The 14,672-nt window shown below is 33.4% G+C and overlaps 1 protein-coding gene across 1 annotated transcript; it reads right to left on the bottom strand.

Annotated features, from left to right (window-relative positions):
- Positions 1-3,354: 3,354 nt before the first annotated feature.
- LOC107787561 (peptidyl-prolyl cis-trans isomerase CYP19-4) lies at positions 3,355-8,554 on the bottom strand. Its single transcript, XM_016609150.2, has 8 exons — positions 8,338-8,554; positions 8,178-8,240; positions 7,972-8,047; positions 6,156-6,203; positions 6,030-6,053; positions 4,156-4,338; positions 3,928-4,003; positions 3,355-3,753 (listed from the first exon to the last, which is right to left on the bottom strand). The coding sequence occupies exons 1-8, from the start codon at positions 8,416-8,418 to the stop codon at positions 3,618-3,620; spliced, it is 687 nt and encodes a 228-aa protein (XP_016464636.1). The 5' UTR covers positions 8,419-8,554; the 3' UTR covers positions 3,355-3,617.
- Between the last annotated feature and the right edge of the window lie 6,118 nt (positions 8,555-14,672).

Genomic DNA, 14,672 nt, shown 5'->3' with positions numbered 1-14,672 from the left:
CAATATTATCCACCGATTAGCTCATTTTCTATCTGTATTAAAGATGAGAAGATCGAATATTTTATCTGTTTTTACATTACTCGTTTTGAACTATTCATATCCAATTCGATCCGCCTATTTGCCACCCCCGAATACACGTTTCAAATTAAAATTGACACACGCAGAAAAAGTAAAAGCACAAGAAAATCTATGGTCGATATAGGAAAAAGAGGGTTCCGGAACCAAAATATGGTCTTCTTTGACTCAAACGACCGAAATGCGTGAAAACAAAACTTAGTGACCAAAATACATATAGCGCCCTTTAAAAGGGCGCTATATGTATAAAGCCTTTTATACACATGGCGCAGAAAACGCAGATAAATAGAATTTAATGTACCAAGAGAAAGACCGACTGCTGGGTGGTGCAATGGTTAAAGGCTAGATAATAAGTTGGTTTTGTCCTTGAGATCCAAGGTTCAATTCCCTCTTGCAACATTACTTTGTTTTCCTATTTCTTTTTCATTTTTCATTTCTATTCATTATTTGGTTTAAGTATTTAGATATAAATACTTTAATATTTATAATTACTTTTCAATGTAATTAAAATAATTTAATATTTATTAAAAAATTATGATTTTTGAATTCATTAAAGTAAAAAAAAAACTTTTATTATTTCATTAAAAAATCTACCAATATTTTTAATTGTTATTTTGCATTATACGTAAAACAAAATTATTTTTTGATATCTATATATATATATATATATATATAGAGAGAGAGAGAGAGAGAGAGAGAGTTTAATCTACTGCTTGAATTTTTTAATTTTTTGATATCTTTCTTTTTAAATTTAGTTATTAAAATTTTAGTTATATTTACACTATATGAATTTTATTAATCAAAATTCTAATTATAAATCTTATAACTTTTTTATTATTAAATATAAATTATTAATTGACGAATTATTATTATCTAAGTAATGGATTATGATTTTCATATTCTTATCAGGACATTTAATTAAATGATTATTCATAAACTAAATGGTTATAATACAGTTTAGTTTATGAAAATTTAGTATAGAAAAATTAATTAAATGGTTTTTCATAAATTAAATGGTTATATTTAGTTTAGTTTAGGATAATTCTTATTAGAAAAAAAATTAATCTATGAGCAACCATTTAATTAGTTTTCCTAATAAGAATATAAGAATTATATTCCATTACTTAGCTAATAATAATCCTAATGGATTATAAGAACAACCATATTCTTATTTAAAAATTTTAAATGGATAATACAATTACAATAGCCAAGGAATAAAAGGAGAAATAAAAAATACATTTCAGGAAAAATATAAAATATATAATTAGAATTTTGATTAATAACTAAAATTTTAATAACTAAATTTAAAAAAATATATCAAAAAATAAAAAAATTCAAGCAATAGATTAAACTATATATATTTTTTGTATAAAAAAATACAAAAAATAATTTTGTTTTACGTATAATACAAAATAACAACTATTAAAAATGTCGGTAGATTTTTTAACGAAATAATAAAAGGCTTATCTCTTTTTTTACTTTAAATGAATTCAAAAATCATAATTTTTTAATAAATATTAAATTATTTTAATTACATTGAAAAGTAATTATAAATATTAAAGTATTTATATTATTTAAATACTTAAACCAAATAATGAAATGAAATAAAAAAAATGAGAAAGAAATAGGAAAACAAAATATTGTTAATAAAGGGAATCAAACCTTGGACCTCAAAGAAAAAACCAACTTATTACCTAGCCTTTAACTATTGCACCACCAAGCAATCAACTCTTCTTTTGGTACATTAAATTTTATTAATCTATTTTTCCTGCGCCATGTGTATAAAAGGCTTTATACATATAGCACTTTTTTAAAGAGCACTATACCTTAACGTTCAAAATGGGCGTTAAGGTATAGCACCTTTTAAAAGGGCACTATGTATATTTTGGTCACTAAATTATTTTTTTCACATATTTCGATCGTTTGAGTAAAAAAAGATTACATTTTTATTCCGTACCGGAAAAAAGGAGTACGTCTCTCGTAGATATTTCTACTTCCTTTGATTCCCAAGCAAACATTTCAAATTGGGACTTTTTGCACTTTTTCATTATTTTAATGCCGTCCAATAATCCTCCATGATAAGATATTTTCGCCTCAAACTTACCCTAACTCTCTTCTTTTGCGCGTGGTCTTCAATCCTTCACCCTCTTTCTTATCTTCGTCCTTATTCACAAAATCAACGCACAACGATGTCGCGTGAAGGGGCAGTGTCACATCATGGTTAGTCATCTCTGTGAGCTGCCACAAGCACACGGAAATGAGGAAGAAAATATCTAATCTGCAGAATATATGTATGCCCTTTTCAATCTACACCTCCCCAGAGAACAGAGCATATGTATTTATGACACAAATTAGTGCTGATGTAGATTATTGTTAATCAGCAGTTGAATTCAGCATGGAAGAAACTTCAAACTTCAAACGCCGTCGTCAAACCCTAGCCAAAGCTCAATCACTTAACGTTCCAACTACCACCACTGCCTCGACTAACGACCGCCGGCGCCGGCACGGCGGTAATAGCTCTGCCGTTGAAGCGTACAACACCGAAGACGAGAACGGAGACGTCAGTATGGAGGAAGACAACTCCGAGATGTGGAACGACTTCTCCAACAGATTCCGGCAAGTGCAATCGGTGCTGGATCGGAACAGATTGTTGATTCAGCAGGTCAACGAGAATCATCAGGCGAGAACGCATAACAATATGGTGCAGAACGTGGGCCTGATTCAGGAGCTTAATGGCAACATTTCCAAGGTCGTTTCTCTTTATTCTGATCTATCCACCAATTTTTCCACCGTGTTTCATCAGGGAAACGATGCCATTGGAGATGAGAACAACAACGACCAGAGACACCTATGAAGCTTCTCTATATTTTCTATTTTTAACTTCCTTTTACTCCTAGTTTCTAGCTAGTTTGCTTATTGGATTGAAAACTTTTGGTCGAAATATCACGAATAACGCTCTCAAAGTATTCTGTGTCTGCCGAGCTGCGCATTGTTTCACTACCTGATGAAAAAAAGAGAACTTAGTCAATTATGTTCTACACTTGTTTGTATTAAACATTAGTAAGTCTTATTAAGGTTTGAGCATTTATTACTTAAAATCATCTGGTACTGCTAGTACAAGAATGATTCATCGAAGCGCTAAGCTACTTGTCTACGCTGCGCGAATCTGGTAAAATTGGCTGGCATCCTCCAGCACAATCTTGGCAGAATCACGATACCAATGCGAAGTTTCATTCATAACAAAGTTTCTAGCGATAAGAACGAAAGGAAACTTAAATATACCTCTGGTGTATATTACCAAGAATTCATTCAAAATCTTTTAAGAAATAAATATAGAAGCAAAGGTTTTATAACAATTTTCATAAAATGAGCCCGATCTATTCTAAGCAGCAGTCGTGATCCTGTTTCAAGAGGGCTGTTTTAACTTTACAAGCCGCAATAGTCCCATAACAGATTTCTTGACAGCATATGAAACTGACTTTTGCCCGAGGATAAGCATTATCAAGTATCTGAGGTGTTTTGATACATGGAAAATTGGATCACTAAGGTAGTTCACCGCTATTTGATATTATAACTTTGCTTTTTGGGGTTCCACTTCCTCTCCCTTCTGCTTCAATTTTGTACACGACATCCATCCCAGACAGCACCTTGCCGAAGACAACATGATGCCCATCCAACCTAACCATGGAACGGAAGTAAACATTTTAAGAGGTAACCCAAAATTCAGTATATGCTTGACTCATACATACAGGGAACCAACATGGAGTGCAACACAGAAAACAATTTAAGGCCAAGCAAATTAAAAGTTTAGTAGTAGATAAGTTACACCAAAGAGAGGACTTAGTTGAATACCAGCCAGTGGTTACAGTTGTGATAAAGAATTGAGATCCATTGGTGTCCGGTCCAGCATTTGCCATTGACAGAATACCTTCTCCCAAAACAAAGGACTATCAGTAAATGTAAACCCATTCTTGTCAAGAACACTTCCCATTATGGAAAGTGCATATAGCACCATCGAATAAAACACAAAACAAACAAAAGAAGGCAACAACTAATTACTATTGAACAATCACATCTCACCAGGCTCAGTGTGTTTTAGATCAAAGTTTTCATCTGGAAAGCTTTCACCATATATTGATTCTCCACCTCGCCCATCACCACGAGTGAAGTCGCCTCCCTGGATCATGAAGCTTGGTATGATCCTGTGGAAAGTGCTACCTTTGTAATGGAGGGGCTTGCCAGCCTTCCCAGTTCCTTTTTCCCCTACAAGTTGAGTGATAAATGTTTGCCAGATTGGTAACTTTAGTATTAGTGTGCATAGTAGATGCTAATGCAGTAGAAAAGTGGTGAGGCTTCATCATCGTTATGCATTTATTTTTTATCTGAGGCAATTGATTAATATCTACTTTACAAGATAATGCCAGTCTAGCCATAAGACCCACTAATGTCTAGCAAGCAGTATGATCCTCCCTCTCAGGTAATGGTTTCCTTTTTTCCTCCATGTCCAGAACAGAGATTAAGGAGGGATGAAATGTTAAAAGGACCTCACAGAAACAAATACATAACAAGAAACCTTCATGCAAATGTAGATGTTTCTTGAAATAAACTAGTCAAGGAAGGAGCATTTTGGCCCTTGCATCAGCAATGACCTGTGGCAATTAGAGGTAGCTGCTTTTGGCTCCAACATACATTACAGCATGGACATTCCTTTTCAGTGTAGGATATCTCTCTTTCTACCTCAAATGTAATACAAGTATTCTTTTGTTCTTGTCCAATACACTCTAACTAGCTTTGTTATTGCTTTTATTTCACTGCTGGGTTCACTTCTAAAGTAATTACATTAGTCATGTTATCCGAGTTAATGAAATTAGTCATGTTATCCGAGTTGATGATGAGATCTCCCACCGTATTGGTACGGGGTGGATAAAATGGAGGCTCGCATCCGGTATTTTGTGTGATATGAAGGTGCCACCAAGACTTAAGGGTAAGTTCTACAGAGTGGTGGTTAGACCTATTATGTTGTATGGGCTGGCCAGTCAAGAACTCCCATGTTCAGAGGATGAAAGTCGCAGAATGAGGATGCTGAGATGGATGTGTGGGCATACCAGGAGAGATAGGATTAGGAACGAAGTTATTCGGGACAAAGTGGGAGTGGCCCCCGCGGAGGACAAGATGCGGGAGTTGAGGCTGAGATGGTTCGAGCACGTGCAGTGGAGGAGTACAGATGCTCCTGTTAGGAGGTGTGAGAGGCTGGCCATGGCGGGTTTGATTAGACAGGGCATGGCGCTACTTCAGCTCACTGAGGACATTACCCAAGATAGAAGGGTGAGGAGGTCGAGGATTAGGGTAGAAGGCTAGTAGCTAATAGAGAGTTACCCGTTCTTTTCTAGTAGTTTTAGGAGCGCTCTTGTTTTTTCCGTATTCTTTGACCTCTAGTATTTGCCTATTGTCTCGTTCGCTCCGTGTATCGTATTTTCCTGTTTGTTACTATTTGATGCTACTTTTTCTTTTGCTTGCTGTTGTTGTTCTTGTTCTTGTTGTTTTTTTCTCCCTTTTCCTTATCGCTCTTTGTCTCCATCTTCTTTCTTCTTCCTCTTTCTTCTTCGTCTTCTTCCCTTTTCTCTCTTTTCGCCTTTTCTTGAGCCGAGGGTCTGTCGGAGACAGCCTCTTTACCTCGCCAGGTAGGGGTAAGATCTGCGTTCTGCGTACATACTACCCTCCCAGACCCCACTTGTGGGACTATACTAGGTATGTTGTTGCTATCCGAAAGCACAAATTTGTAAGAATTTCCAGTATGGTATCCTTATTAACTTGATGTTCAGATAAAATGTACTGTGGTGGAACTGAATCTCTCAGAAAAATGGAACTCAAATATGATACATTGTTGTTACTTTAAACGAGATATAGTAGTTAAATGCATAAATATGAAGAGGGAACAAAAGTTACTTGGCTACCCGTGCAAAGAGCTCTGAAGTTTTCTGCAGAGAAAATAATTATACAGCAAGTTCATCAATACAGTTAACAAGATTTAATGTACAATGCCAAAAGGAGACAACATAATTCAGCACAAGATGGAGTACCTGCTGTCTTCGGGACTATTTTTCCAAAGAGGCCCATGACAATACGACCTGAAAGGAAAGCAATCAATATGTAGAAGATTAAGTCAGTGTTATCAAAGGCGAAAAGCGCAAAAAAGCTCTAAGGTCCATTGGGGCTTTAAGCGCAAATAAAGCGTAGGCTTTAATATAAAAAGGCGCAACTAGAGAAAAAGTAAAAATATGTATATGTAGTACAAGACCAATAATTATAAGCATAAATAATAAATATACGGACAAAGAAATTAGAAAAAGAATATGATAAAGTGAAATATCAATTGTTTAGTGTCGCATTTTCAGGATCACAATCATTGGCAAGGAAAAGTATGTCTTAGAGCCTTGATGCGACACTGAAGCGCTCACAAAGCGAGGCGAAGCGCTCAACATGTTTTGAGCCTCGCTTCAGGGCTTAAGCGCGCCTTTGACAACACTGGATTAAGTTCAGAAGTTATTACCCTTACTCAACAAAAAACCAAAAGAAATCACAAGAAACTCTTCCACCTATGATTACAACTGAAATAGATCTAGCAATCTTTAACAAACCTGCTCTAACTACAATATATTTATCTGGAATTGTATGTATTATGAACAACATGGTAAGAACCAAAAATTTAAATAATATCAATTAGAATTATACAATATTCAAGAGTTAAGACAATAAGCTGAATGAGGCAATGTTGTCGTTAGTTGCTCAATTTAAAGCGTTAGGCATGTGGGATCTTATTCAAGCAATTAGTGACAATTTCCACCCCCACAAAGCTGCAAGCTAACTGTTATACAATGATCAATAATATATGGAATGTTATGCAAGTTACCAACTTTAAGAGCATTTTTGTATTTAGATACCTTATGTATTGCTAATACATGCATTCTTATTCCACGTTATATCCCCATAAAATAATATATTGATTTCCTCATAAGCTAAACTTTGTATTAGTCATGCGAGATTATTTATGTGGCCCACCAAACACTACATTATTTTGTGCAGTGATGTTTAATCTTATGCGCCTTCTGTTACTAATATAATTTTGTGCAGGGAGTACCTTTACTAATGCAACCAACCTAACATCCTTAAATGCTAGACATGGACGTGAAGGCTAACTAAACTCCAATCTTGAAGAGGATACTGCCTCAACAATTCGAGCTCAGAGACGATGGAAACTCCATATTCCAACATCATGTAAGAGGTGAGTGAAATCGTGATGCATTTCTTATCCAGTTCCAATAAAATGCTTAAAACAGTGGCCCTAACCATTTAAAAATGATAGCTCCCTCTCTCATTTCTTAAGCTTTCATTTTTCTTGTTTCTGGCTAGACACGACAAAGAGAGAAGTCGGGGTGAGAGGGCAGCTCAGTTGGTTGAGGCCGTCCGACCATCACCGTGTGGTTGAAGGATCAAATCCCATTCCCCTCGTCTTTCAGTTTCCCCTCCCCCTTCTTCAGTAAAAACAAAGAAAAATGACAAGGAGAGATGTCCAGAGTAAAAGCATTAGTATATTTAGAAGGTATACTCCAGGGATAAAACTTAGCTTCCAATGTTCGGTCATCAAATCCATCCATGAAAAATTTTGTATGGAGCAATGCGAAATTCATTATACTAGCAAAATAGACAGAAAGAATTATCTACCATTTACTCATTTGTGACCTACGCCGAACTATTTTTATTTTGGGAATAACAAAACAGAGTAATCCAGAACTATACCTTACAGCAAACAATAAAACTTGATCAAACTAAAAGGCATCTTTTTTTTATTTCTCTTCTATATATGGCTGTGGGACGATACATAAAAAGGAAAAATACCTGTAGGTTTTCCATTAATTTCGACATCAAAGTACACTTTATGCGTCACGTGCTCCAAATCCTCTGATGGTTTCGCCTACAACAATGATAATCACGAAATGTATGATCATATTGTGTATTGAAAATTAAACAATTACTAATTCAAGACGCTATAGTTCAGCAAAATCAAGCCGGCAAAATGCTACTTTATAAAGTCAAAATTGAACCTCATCATTCTGCTCGACTTTAATGTCTTTATCCGATGCGACTCCGGTATCACCTAACCGGTTCTGAGAATACAATCGACATAATCAAGAACACAGGAAGTTCAAAAGGAATGTTAGGAGAAAACAGAACAAGCGAGAAAGAGAAGAATGATGAAATTACCAGAATGAAAATTAGGGTTCCAAATAAAACCAAGACCCAGATAAGAAGGTAAGGAGACAATTTGTTTCTAGGATTGGCCATTTTCTTATCCTCAACAATCTTAACAGTGCTGCTGCCAGTGAGGAATGAAGCGTTGAAATTGCAATTTGATCGCGCGATCTTACTATAAGTCAAAGTGCACCAGCTTTACCTGTGGGGTTGCAGCGACTGGCGAGCATCACCTGAAGTTTAAGAACATGCCACTTGTAGCTTGTTTGGCCAAGCTTGAAAACTCTAACTTATTATGAGAAGTGTTTTTTTAAAAAAATAGTTTTTAAAAATAGTATTTTTGGAGAGAAATATTTTATGTTTGGTTAATCACTCTGAAAAGTATTTTTGAGTAATAATTTATATTTGGCCAAACTTTTCAGAAAGTGCTTTTAAGTATCAAATTACGAATAAGGATATGAATAGATTTACTTAATAGTTAATATTATAAGTAAATAAATAATCTTAAAATTTTGTTATTACATGCAATAATTAAATCTTTTCATTTTATTTAAGTAAAATATAAAAATAAAATTTAAAAGTACTTAATTCTTTTAATATAAGTTAAATATATTAAAAATTATTCAACAAATATAAAAGCATTCACCCCTAAAGTCACTATATATTAGAAAGTTATCCTAAAAATAATAAGAAATATTTATACATTAATATCCTAAGTATTAGGTTTAACGGTTATTTTGGTATATACTATATTTTGTTAACGGTATTTTTGGTAAGAAGAAAAGTCAAAACTGCTTCTGCTTCTGCTTTTGGGAAGAAGCTACTTTTTTCTCCTCTCAGAAACTGCTTCTACTTTTTCCCAAAAGCACTTTTTTTTTTCAAAAAAGCTTGGTCAAACACCTAAAAAAAAGTGCTTTTGAGAAAAAAGATATTTTTGGCCTCTTGAGAAGCTTGGCCAAACAGGCTATTAGCCCCCTTAATTTTAAAACAAGTACGCTTTTACTTTGTTTCTAATAGTCATGACTAGGGGTATACAAACCAAACCGATAACTCGTACCAATCCGATAATCCGAGTCAATCCGAAAAAAAAAAATCCGACTAGTGATTTGGTTTGACTTGGTTTGGTATTGAAAAATAAAACCCGACCATAATAGGTTTCGTTTGGTATTAACTAAAAACGTCAAATCGAAACTAATAGCCCGTTTGGACATAAGAAATTTTTCCCTTTTTTCAAAAAATTTTCACTTTTTCCTGAAATCAGCGTTTGTTCATAAAATTTCCTATTTTCACTTGAAGATGCATTTTGGAATTTTTTAAAAATTTCAAAAAGCTATTTTTCAAAATTTTCACTCAGATTACTTACAAAACTTCAAAAACAACCCAAAATTATATTCATGTCCAAACACAACTCTAATTTTCAAATACCATTTTCACTTGAGAAATTTTTTCACTTTTTTTTGGAATTTTCTCATGTCCAACGCCCACTAAACCAACCCGACATTACATATATACATATTTTATATATTAGATATATAAAAATATTTATTAGAATGTAAGTTATAAATATTTCTTAATTTTTTTATAATTTCTGTATTTAGCATAATATTTTAAGTTGGTTTTATAGCCCATGTAAATATATATTTTTGTCTGGCCCATAAAAGAATAATTGAGCCCAAACCCAAAACTAGTCCTAAAGTAGAACAAGACTAGTTCTAAAACACAAACAATCGAAAATATTTTGCCTCTTCTCCACTAAATTGTGACTATTTCACTATTTTCGGATGCGATTGCAAATGGACACTATTAAACATAAGAAAGTAAGAAAATTTGAGGAATTTGTTGATCTGTACCAGATCTTGTGGATGTGCAAATGTTCTATAATCTCTATATGTTACTTTAAAAAGATTATCTTTGGAAGACGAGGGATGATTGATTAAAGTTTCCATCAGTTTTCTAGAACTGAAATTGGAACCATACAACCTATTGACTAGCGTAGTTGAGATCAATGCTAAAAATAAAAACATGGTTGGTATTAGTAAAATCATATTTAGGACTAAAGAAATATTTGGAGCATAAGTTTATCGGAAAAAAATCCAAAAAATCAGAGAAAAACTGATATTGAAAAACCCGACTTTTGTTGGTTTGGTTTGGTCTATAGATTTAAAAACCTGATACAATTAGTTTGGTTTGGTAATTACAAAATCCGAACCAACTTGATCTATGTACACCCCTAGTCGTGACTCATGAATCCGTCCTCTTCCTCTCTCTTTTCTTTTTTCTTTTTTTATAATCTCCCTAGTAAATTTTATTACTAGTGTTATCTTTTCCTTTTGTATTATGCATAATGTTTGGATTTATATTACTTTTGACAAAATGTGTTTTGTGTTATGAGATGAATGCACGTGATTGAGATGAATGCATTTGTCTATCCATTTAACGTACTTTGTATTCATGTATTCAATTAAGAAGTACATTAACTTATAACCTTTTGTACCTTTATAAATAGGGAACTTTTGACCCTATGAAAAATACCCCAAGAAGAGAAATAACAAAATTATTTTTCCCCTATATATCTTGTCTCCATTACTATATTGTTCTAGTTTGCTCTCATTTCTTAATACGTTATCAGCACGAAGTTCTAACCAACTGAGTTCATCTGCTTCATTCGAATTTTATCTTCTTCCAAAAAGAGGTAGTTAATTTCTTTTCCGATTCGGGTATACATTCTTATGTTTATAATATTTCTACTAAGATCTTCTTTAACCTGCAATTTCATTACCGTATGAATAACTTGTTTTGAATATGATTATAATAATTACCTTGGTATGAAAACAATAAGCTTCAGTTAAATTGTTATTTCATTATATAATCTACGAAGAAGTTTAAACCTACACATAAATAGATAAGTATTAAATTGAATTACCATGATTAGACTAATTAATCCCACATCCAAATGTTATGACATAATATGCATTTAGAAGGAATTCTTGCAAAATTTTCGAAAGGTTTAAACATATCCTCAATGAATTTATCACCTAAGTGTACAAACTAATTAATGACTTAACTATTAGATGAATCGTATTCAATGTTAAAACTTGGAAAATTTGATATCATCTAGTTTTATGCCTACTTAACTTATTGAAACATCTTCTAAGTAGAACAAAATATACTAGTACCTATTAATGAGAGTACTTCAACTTATTTATTCTTTGAAAATATACTTACATGTCTAAAGTTCTTGTGTGTAAGTACTAATTCATCACCACACTACACATAATTATTTGATCTAACAATTATATAGAGATTGTTAATACACGTTTATATTGTGCATTGATATTTTTTTTATTGATAATAATTCTTATCATTCTAATTCACTTATTTTCTATGATAGTTTTCACTATGTCAAATTTGTCAAAACTTGAATTTGTGGCACTTGACATCTCTGGGAATAACTATTTGCCATGGATACTTGATACTGAAATTCACCTTGACGCTAAAAGTTTTGGTGACACTATTAAAGAAGGAAATGAAGCATCAATCAGGATAAGGCAAAAGCCATGATTTCCTTCGCCATCATCTCGATGAAGGGTTAAAAAGTGAATATTTAATCTTGAAAGATCCATTTCAACTATGAAGTAGTTTGAAGGAATGATATGACCACCTAAAGGCCACGGTATTGTCAAGAGCTCGCCGTGAGTGGATGCACTTACGGCTACAAGATTATAAGACCATAAATGAATATAATTCTATTGTATATAGAATAATTTTCCAACTAAAATTATGTGGGGAACTTATGAATGATGAGGACATATTGGAAAAGACTCTTTCCACTTTTTATGCCTCAAATATGGTGTTACAACAACAATACCGTGAAAAGGGCTTTAAGAAATATTTTCTGAGTTAATTTCATGCCTTTTGGTGGCTGAATAACATGATGCCCTTTTAATCAAAAATTATGAAACCTGCCCCACTGGATCAACTCCATTTCCAAAAGCGAATCTAGGAACGATAGATCCAAAGTACGAAAAAAGACAAAATAATTATCGTGGCCGTATAAATATACGTGGACGTAGAAAGGGGCGAAATAATAATCGCCATGGTGGTGGTCGTTATAAACAAGAGAACAATAAGGGTTCTCAGAATAATCCTTCAAAAGGCAAAGGTAATATTTGCCACCGATGTGGTATGAAAAATCATTGGGCACGAATTTATCGTACACCTGAACATTTTGTCAAACTTTATCAAGAATCTATAAAAGGGAAATAAAATAAAGTTGAGACTCACTTGACCTTTTAAAATGATGTTGAGGCGGGCCCTATGAATAATCATGATAAAGTTGAAGCAAACCTTGCCTATAAAGATGATATTTTTGAAGGCCTTACAGATATTACTCATTTAGAAGCTGGAGACTTCTTTGAGAATCATAACTGAAGACTTATTATTGGGAAATATTATAAGAATAAATGTATTTTTTTTATGAAGTTCATGTTTTGAATAAAAAATTTTATGTTGTCAGTATTTAATTTCCTAAATGTGGTTTCTTTTGTTCTTAAATTTTTCAAAATTACTCATGATGTATTTTTTTTTTATAAAGAATATGAAAACTTCCCAGTCTTCAATTGGCCGTATGAATAATAAAGAAGAAATATGTCTTCTGGATAGTGCTACGACGCACACCATATTAAAAGATAAGAGATATTTCTCTTATTTAATTATGGAAGAAGCCAATATCATAACAATATCTGGTAGTAAAAAATTAATTGAAAGCTCTGAAAAAGCGACTGTATTACTACCAGGAGGAACTATATTGGCTGTTAATGATGCATTATATTGTAGTAGGTCTCAAAGAAACTTGTTGAGTTTCAAAGATATTTGCCAAAATGGCTATCATATTGAGACCACCAATGAATGAAAGGTTGAATACCTCTATATTACTACAATAAAAGCGGGAAAGAAGTATGTTCTTGAAAAGCTTCCCGCATTTTCCTCCGGATTATACTATACTAGTATTAGTATAGTTGAATCACATGCCATAGTAAACAAGGAGTTTACTAATGATTTTATTATTTGGCATGACCTGTTGGGCCATCCTGTTTATAATATGATGCGCAAAATAATTGAGAATTCACATGGTCATTCATTTAAGAACCAGAAGATTATTCAAACTAAATAATTCTCTTGTGCTGCATGTTTTCAAGGAAAACTGATTATTAGACCATCGGTAATTAAAGTTGGAGTTGAATCTCCTGCATTTTTTGAACGTATACAAGGTGATATATGTGGGCCAATACACCCTCCATGTGGACTATTCAGATATTATATGGTTTTGATAAATGCATCTACAAGATGTTCACATGTGTGCTTATTATCAACCCGCAATTTGACCTTTGCGAGGTTACTAGCTCAATCAATAAGATTAAGAGCACAGTTTCCAGATTATACAATTAAGACACTTCATCTTGATAATGCTGGTAAATTTACGTCCCAGGCCTTTAATGATTATTGTATATCAACTGGGATAACAATTGAGCATCCAGTTGCGTATGTTCATACTCAAAATGGTCTAGCGGAATTATTTATCAAACGCCTCCAATTAATTGCTAGACCAATGCTTATGAGAACAAAACTTCTCATTTCAGCATGGGGCCATGCTATTTTGCATGCAACAGCTCTTGTGCGGATCAAACCCACAAGTTATCATAAAGTCTCCCCAATAAAATTGGCTTTTGGTCATGAGCCAAATATTTCCCATATTAGAATATTTGAATGTGAAGTATATGTTCCAATTGCTCTACCACAACGCACAAAGATGGGACCCCAAAGAAGATTAGGGATATATGTTGGGTATGAATCTCCTTCTATTATAAAATATTTGGAACCTATGACTGGAGATTTATTTACGGCAAGATTTGTTGATTGCTATTTTGATGAATCAGTATACCCAATATTAGGGGGGAGAATATAAGAAATTGCAAAAAAATAATAAAAATTAGAATGTATTATCACTATCTCATTTAGATCCTCGAACAAATCAATGTGAACACGAGGTTCGTAAGATAATTTATTTGCAAAATATTGCAAATCAACTGCCAGATGCATTTACTAACCTACCAAGGGTGACTAAGTCACATATTCCAGCTGCTAATGCTCCTATTCGAATTGATGTCCCGGTTGGACAATCTACAAATACAAATGAGTCTAAGCCATGCTTGAAACGTGGTAGACAAATTGGTTCCAAAGATAAAAACCCTCGAAAGCGAAAAGGAGCAAATGATCTAGGAGATCATAATATGGAGGCAATTGCTCAAAAAGAGCCACGTGACATAATAAATGATAAGACCTCAGAT

This window comes from Nicotiana tabacum, chromosome 4 (assembly GCF_000715075.1).
Source record: "Nicotiana tabacum cultivar K326 chromosome 4, ASM71507v2, whole genome shotgun sequence".
In the NCBI taxonomy this organism is placed as follows: Eukaryota; Viridiplantae; Streptophyta; class Magnoliopsida; order Solanales; family Solanaceae; genus Nicotiana; species Nicotiana tabacum.
This window is presented reverse-complemented; position numbering and strand designations above follow the sequence as displayed.

What these genes read in the sequence shown, in the direction of transcription:
- LOC107787561 (XM_016609150.2), bottom strand. Translation starts at nt 8,418, where the DNA reads ATGGCCAATCCTAGAAACAAATTGTCTCCTTACCTTCTTATCTGGGTC. An exon ending in AATTAATGGAAAACCTACAG is followed by an intron (nt 6,204 to 7,971) that starts GTATTTTTCCTT and finishes CTTTCCTTTCAG; the next exon opens with GTCGTATTGTCATGGGCCTC. An exon ending in TCTAAAACACACTGAGCCTG is followed by an intron (nt 4,004 to 4,155) that starts GTGAGATGTGAT and finishes TTTTGGGAGAAG; the next exon opens with GTATTCTGTCAATGGCAAAT.